General features: G+C 48.7%; 1 protein-coding gene across 1 annotated transcript in view; it reads right to left on the bottom strand.

The window, feature by feature from the left end:
- Nucleotides 1–4,159: 4,159 nt before the first annotated feature.
- The window catches only part of MICAL3 (microtubule associated monooxygenase, calponin and LIM domain containing 3), a 254,060-nt gene continuing 250,802 nt past the window's right edge, over nucleotides 4,160–7,417 (bottom strand). Inside the window, exon 41 of the mRNA XM_081083520.1 lies at nucleotides 4,160–7,390. Coding sequence (XP_080939646.1) covers nucleotides 7,206–7,390 — 185 coding nt within the window. The 3' untranslated portion in view covers nucleotides 4,160–7,205. The remainder of the gene's footprint in view (nucleotides 7,391–7,417) is intronic.

Raw genomic sequence — 7,417 nt, 5'->3', positions numbered from 1 at the left:
AGTACACATTCCTCAGGCTGGATGTACAAGGTGGGCCAGGCTGCCGAATGCTCCCAGCCTGAAGAGGCCAACAGGCCCACTCTCCCATCACCCAGGCTCTGGTGGGCTGCACTCTATTTAGTGTCATCTGATAACTCCTGCTCATTGAGTCCTGGGGAGCATGTACCTCTGATCCTATGTTGGAGGTGGGTGAAGAGCTTAATCTTAAATCAAGTGGACATGCTAGTGGAGAGGGTCTGTCCTCTGCCTGGGCAAAAAGCTTGGGAAAGAAGATGATTTTTCTGCCTGACATTTTCCAGGCAAGATATACACATGCACACCTTGTTTTATTGTGCTTTGCTTTATAGTGCCTCACAGGTGTAGCATGTATTTTTTTGTTTAAATATATTTTTATTGATTTCATAGAGGAAAGGAGATGGAGAGATAGAAACATCAATATTGAGAGAGAGCCTGTGGCTCAGTGGTTGAGTGTTGACCTATGAACCAGGAAGTCAGGTTCAGTTCCCAGTCAGGGCACATGCCCGGATTGTGGGCTCAATCCCCAGTGTGGAGTGTGCAGGAGACAACCAATCAATGATTCTCTCTTGTCATTTATGTTTCTGTCTCTCTCTCCCTCTCTCTTCCTCTCTGAAAAATAAAAATAAAAATAGATGAGAATCATGTGCCCTGACCGGAAATCAAACCATGACCTCCTGATTCATAGGTCAAGGCTCAACCGCTGAGCCACATGGGCTGGTCCATGTGTAGCATATTTTACAAATTGAAAGCAAGACCAGAAAAAAAGATTACAACTTGCTTTATTGTGATACTGGCTGTATTACTTATTACAGTGGTCTGGAACCAAACCTGCAATATCTCCAAGGTCTGCCGGTATAATGTTAAGGGAAAGAGAGGAAGGAGAATCTTATTACCTAGCAGTGGCCCTCTTCCAACCCAAACAAACCAACAAAGGAGGTAGTGAGTGGGAGAGAGGAGGAGCAGAGGGAACACGGCTCTCACTCCCTACCCCAGGGACATGCCCTGCTGGGGACCAACTGGGTGGCCCTGTCACTGGCTTGGATGGGCAGGTGGTCCTGGCGCTGGGGCCTCAAGGAGGGAAGGCCCCTTTCAGCCCTCAAGTTAAGGGCACATCCCAGCACTGCTGAGGGTGTGGATTTGCTTAATGAGAGGACAAATTATCCTCTTCCACACAGAAGAAAAAAATAATACTGACTTTATTTTGGTTGTTGGCCACATGAGTGGGAACAGCTGGAGTGTAACTGGTGTGCACCCCACCATACACAACTGAAGAAAGGTACTATTTGTTTCCCTTTTTGCTTTGCTCCAATGACTCAATATTTTGAAGAATCGGCAGTGCTTTTCACATATACAGGCACAAACTTATTTTACTTATATGTAACTACTACCAAGGCAGCACAAAGGGGCATTCCCCTCTACCAGAAAATTTGTCCTTTTTCAATGCTTCTAAATATCTTCCCACAGAACTTGGCAGGCCCCTGGGGCTGCTTTCACATCTTTCAGGAACAGGGGCTGAGGCCTTTCTACCTTTGGAGAAACACTGGGGACCACCAACCCTCAGGAGATGAGGCTCTGGGCTCCTTCTCTAGGTGGCAGATGAAGCAGCAGGGAAAAGACAGGCAACTCCTTGAACTGAGAGCTCATCTGTTTCCAGGAAGGCACCATGTGCCCATGCAGACCCAGTACTTCCCAGTCTCAGGCACATACTCAGCAGCAGCCCATCTGAACATTCTGGGAATATTGCCTGTTTATAGCGATCTGTTTCTAGTAAGTTAAGTTCCTGAAACAGATCAGCACAGCATTTAAAATAATTAAAAATAAATGCCTACCTCTGTTGGCTCACCAGATCTGAGATGGTTTTGGGGAGCTGGGAGCCAGCCCCTAGAGCTCCTTCCCCTTAGCCCTCCTCGGGTTTCTTACCCTTTCTCAAGGTGAATGTTAGTTACCTTCATGAAAGATGTCTGTGCCTGGTTCAAGAATCAGAAGCCCTTAATGCACTGCCCTCCCCTGGTACTATGGGCTGGTTACCAGGTGAGACAGAGGAAGAGAGGCATTGACCAGTTATGTGCCTAAGGCTATGTCTGAAGTTGGGAAGAGGCAGGGACAAGTTTCATGTCTCATATCCCTACTGCTCTCTCATGTGTGGCTAGACACCAGCAACCTTGCCCTCATTTCTGTGTGAGTCAGTTCTACTCCCACACTGGGCACTCTGTAGGCCTCTCCTCCTGGGCCTGGGGGATGGGCCATCTGCCTACCCTGGAGACCAGTCAATACAGCTGTAGCCTTCCAGACCCAGGCTGTTGAAGGTGGCAGGAAATTCCTCAACTTGGATCTTGCCTAGCTCTGGGGCCTGAGCCACCACCACAGCTGCCCCACTTGGGACCAAAGCCTGCAATCCAGCCTACTTTAGAACTAGAAGCACACTCTGGTTCAGAAAGACCATGCTGGGAGTGAAAAGGAGTGTATGTGTGCATATGTATGCATCACAGGACTCTGTCTCCCCTTCCTTGTCTGTCTTGGTAACAGGTGGCTTCTCAGGTAGAGGCAGCCAGCACACATGGCCTACCCACAGAAGCTGGGACTCCAACTTTCTCGTTTAAGCCCCAGCTGCATCAAGATCTTAGGGCAAGGGACACAAGGAGTGAGGCTGTCACAAAATGCTACCTAGTAAAATTCAGCAGCAACAGGCTATCTGGGAGTGTCACCGGAGGGCCTGTGACCCTAGGCACTTGGTCTACCAGGCTTCTTGGTTAGGTGTGTTTTTGGTGGGACATAACCCACCTAAGAGGATGGTTTCTTACCTTCCTCACTGAACATGGCTGATCTTCTGAGCAGTTAACATAAAGGAGGGGTCTCCTTAAGTGAGCCAGTCTGGCCAGCTCATAAAGAGAAATAAAGTAGCATATTCTCTCCATTTACCATTTCCCACTCTGATTTCTAAGAAGGGACTATGAGGATTCAAGGATCAGAAGGGATTTAGAAGCCATTAGACGCGGTGGTTTCTTGGACAGAAAGGAGCAGTGCTTCTGATGGGATATTCCCCGGTACTCGAGCAGCCTTCCTTTCTGGTTGCCTGTCTAAAACCACAATCACCATTTCCTGCCACCAGGGGTTGCTGTGAACTGCTGCTAACTCCTGCCTGCTTCCAGCTCCAATCGAAGTGCGCCCCTCTGAGGGACAAAAGGTGTTTGGGACCAGCACAGGTGACTTCCAAACTCCTTTCCCAGCAGGAATGCACCTCGATCCATCTTTCTTTTTAGTAATCTAGGGCCACAGTACATTCACTCATGCTGGCTCTCCTGTTTCTACCTGTGTCAGTTAGGCCCTTTTCTTCCTCCTGGAATAGCTGGCAATACAGCCAGAAGGTTGTGGACCCAGCCTCTAAGGCTGACCTCCAGGCTGGGCAAGACTCACTTCCACCCATTTATTGCCATTTTTTCTCCCTTGTTACTGTTCCCAAGGGAAGCATCATGCCTTAGGGATTAGCTCTGTATTCCTGATAGGTCAACACAAAGGGAAGGGGAGAGTGCTGGAAAAGCAACCCAGGAGGCTTCTTGTAGCAAAGACAGGAGAGTCAGTCAGGTTATTTTCTTCCATTTCTCGGGGATTTTTCCATTCTAAAGAAGGGTGCTGTCAGCTCTCTCCAAGACCCTGTGCATGGAGCTCGGGGACATTCACACATCTGAATGATGAGGCCTGGAAGCTGATACCCCACAGCACTGGCTCTCAGGTCAGCTGTGTCAAAGGCCAGTGCCCAGCTAGCCTGGAAGCAGCACTGGCAAGGAAGGCTGCCAGGACCCAGGTTCACTCTGACTTGGGTAATTTCTAGAACAAGCTTCTTTTCAAGAGAAAATACTGGGGTTTGGTTTTAAAGAACAGCTTCTTACCACATTGGGTTGCTTCAGACATTTTCTCAAGTGGTAACAGTTGATGGCTGAGCCAGTATAATAAAAAAAGCACACACACACACACAAGCAAAAAAAGTTGTCTTTAAACAACCTTGCACACATTCACACATACATCAGACATAAAATGACTTGCATGAATACCACCTACCTGCAAAAGACAGGTGGTAGACCTGGACATGCATCCTGGTGCACTGCCAAGTCCAGTACTACGACTTAAGAAACACACTGTGTATCCCTTTTAAAACTTTTATTGTGCATAAAATGGCCCATTCCCCTTTGTAGCTCAGTTGTTACCACTTTAGAAATTTTTTTCTTTAAATTCTTTCCACTTTGTGCCTGACTGAAAATGTCTTCTCTTGGAAGGGATAAAGAATAGTCTATCTTTGCTGGTCAAAAGAAGCTGGAGAATAGCTCCTGAGGGCTAAGGCTCAAATACCATCTGAGCAGTGTTAGAACCTCCCATTCTTGTTGGCCAGCCCCCCCACCCCCCAACAGTGACTGACTCGGGATGGTGGTGCCTGCTGCTGTCCTAGGTAATGCTGAGCTTGGAGCCCACTGTGTGGCCTGGTGTTTGGGGCACACTCAACCTCAGGCGTTTCAGATGAATATATTTCCTGTTCCCCTTGCCTTCAAGGGGACTTAACTCTTGAGAAGAAAAACCTGCCTGGAGCTGCATGCATTTCCAGAGTTGGAAAACATTTCATGCAGCATGTCACCAGGTACTAAATAAACTGCAAACTAGTGGTTATAAAATGGAAGCTTTGAAAAAAGTACTGTTGGGAGTGCAATGCAGGGGAACATTTCACAGGCTTCTCTGCAAAGTCTTCAGCCCCTTTCTAGTAACTGAAGGAAGCAGTGTGCACTTTGGAAGGATTCAGTATTGGCTGGCAGCAAGAGGCAGGCAGTAACATCTCATGCCCCTGCTACATTAAGCCACCTAGAGAGGATCACTATGGCCACATCCCTTCTAGACACTTCCTAAACTGATTCCTTGTTCTGGAGTTAGCAGGAGCTATAATGGAGGGAGGCAGCTCTCCTGGGGCATGGTCAGGTATGGTGGCCTTTGAGAGGTGGAGGGTTAGGGAAAAGGCCACAAAGGCAATAAAGATCCTGACCCAAGTCCAATTTTATTGGAAGTTGGGGTTTAAAGATGGACTCTGGAACACCCTTCTCTCCCCCTTTTAAGAAAAGAGAGTAAAAACAGAGACTCTGCCTGACTCATCTGAAAACAAGAAGTGAAGAAGTCAGAGCTGTGGTGGCTGCCAGCAGCATACTCCTGGATTTCCACAGTAGGGAGATGGCAGCTTTGGGACAAAGTGAAGAAGAAGACAGGTTCTTTGCTCCTTTGTAGTGAGAACAAATGTTCAAGTTGAGGCACAGTGTGGTTTCCCATGGAAGTTCCAAGGTCAGCACGGATGCCCAATCTGTCCTGCCCTCAGGTGGCCTTGAAGAGTTGCCATGCTTCTGTTCTCTCTACATTGGCCCCTCTGCACAGGAGTTGGATAGAACACCCTCCCAGACTGGCCTGGCACTGGTGGGCCTCCTCCTTGGGCTCACCATGAGCTAATTCTGTGGATGGACAAGTGGTGACCCACCAGGTTTCCTCAGACAGTGGCTGAGCTGAAAGAAATAAGCAGTTTGGCTCAAGGAGCTAGTTACATGGTGCTTATCATCCCTTGCCCCCACCTCCCCACCCCCCTGCAGATCCAGGAACTGTGGAGGTCTGGGCTGGAGCTGTTACTAGTTTGGAGAGACCAACCTAAACCCCACTACCTAAGACCCCACCTGCGCATGTCTATCCGGTTGGATCTGAGGCTGGGCTGAGGGAATCCTAATCAGATGGATTACAAGGTCCCATCAAGCACTGTCTCAGCCAGCCTAGAAGAGGGCCTATCCCCAACTTTCCATGATAAATGTGTTAGGAGAGGTTAAAAACCCCTGGTACCAAAAGTGAAAAAAAAAAAAAAAGGGTTCTGCAGAGCCAATATTCCCACAGGGAAAGACAAGTGGCATCTGTGCCTGCTGGTCTGGCTTCAAACAGTGCTGACATGTCTCCTTGACAAGTAGGTGGTATAGACATAAAGTTTGGCGCCAGAGTGAGAACAGGGTACCAGGTGGAGGAGGAGGATCCAGACACAAAGTATAGGAGGGGACAGAAGAGCTGTGAGTGGGGGGCCCCAATGAGGGACTCACTGCTTTCTGATGTCAGTGGGGTCAGTAACTCTATAAAGGTGAGCTAATAAATAGATGGATGTAGCAAGCGTTCAGGCAGGCTGGCATGGTTACCTCTGTCACTTCCATACCAGGTGCCAGGTGATCAGTGTCTTTAGTAAAGATATAAAAATGAAATTTTTTTCAAGTATTAAAAAAATAAGTTAATTGAAAAAAAGAGTCTGAAGTGGCTGAGTGTCTTGCTAGATTGTCAGCTTCATTTCAATGTGCAAACGTAGGAAAAACACCAAGGAGGATCACTCCTGCCCCAACTGAAGTACTGAACAGTGACTGGGGGCTTGAAATGTAGAGCCTCACCCATCTCCCAAAGTCAGTATTTTCCAGTGTTAAAATGCTTGTGAATTAAAAGCAAAATGCAGCAATACACAACCCTCAGGCCACAATCAGAGAGAGGCCTGGGGCATTTGGCCACGTGGAATCCAGTGTGTGGTGTGGAACTGGGAAGCAGACTCCTCCTGGATCCTCCTTACTTACATAATGAACTCAGGAAATGGGGCCCCCTCAGCTTCCAGGTGATGCAGGATAGGCATCACCCTGACTGGCCACGGACTCTCCCACTCTTAGTTCACATGTGGTTTTCCTGGGAGTCTCCTTTGTTTCTTTGGTGGTGCTTCAGGGAGCATGAAGAAGACAGTTGCCCCTTCCTCTCTGTGGGGTGCACTCTGGTGGCTGTGGTTTTGACAGAGGGGGAGCAGCTTCCTCCTCTCATCACACATGCCTGCACAAGGAGGGGCGCCGGTTACTGCGCATCCCTGGGGAACTTTCTTTTCCCCACATTAAACCTCTGCACTCCATGGCCTTCACTCCCTGGATCAGGAATTCAGAGTGAGTCTATTCAAGGAGGCAGAGCCGCCTCAGATACTCATCTTCACTTGGGATTCCCCACAGCACAGATACTTGATCTGCTTTTTAAGAGGCACATGGACATTTGAGTGCAAACTCCCAGGAGCTGCCAGACCTTCTCAGATCTTGGATCTAGGTGGTGTGGAAGAGCCCAGCTGGGTCAGGCAGATTCCACAGACCAGCTAGCAGAGCGTGGGTGGGAGCTCAGGACCAGTTTAGGCTGAAGCCCTTTGACAGCATGACAGCCTCCAGGTCCTTGTCTTCCTCTTTCTCCCGGAGCCGCTGCTCCTCTAGCAACGCCACAAGGGCGTCTCTCTGTTCCACCACCTCCAGCATCTCGTTCAGGATCTTCTTCTCCTCCGACAACTCCTCCTCGGTCTTAAGGTGATCTGGGCAGTAGCAAAAGACAGGTCTGT

The sequence above is a fragment of the Myotis nattereri genome (genome assembly GCF_964212035.1).
Source record: "Myotis nattereri genome assembly, chromosome: 2".
NCBI lineage: Eukaryota > Metazoa > Chordata > Mammalia > Chiroptera > Vespertilionidae > Myotis > Myotis nattereri.
The sequence above is the reverse complement of the archived record's forward strand: the minus strand, read 5'-3'. Positions and strand labels throughout refer to the sequence as shown.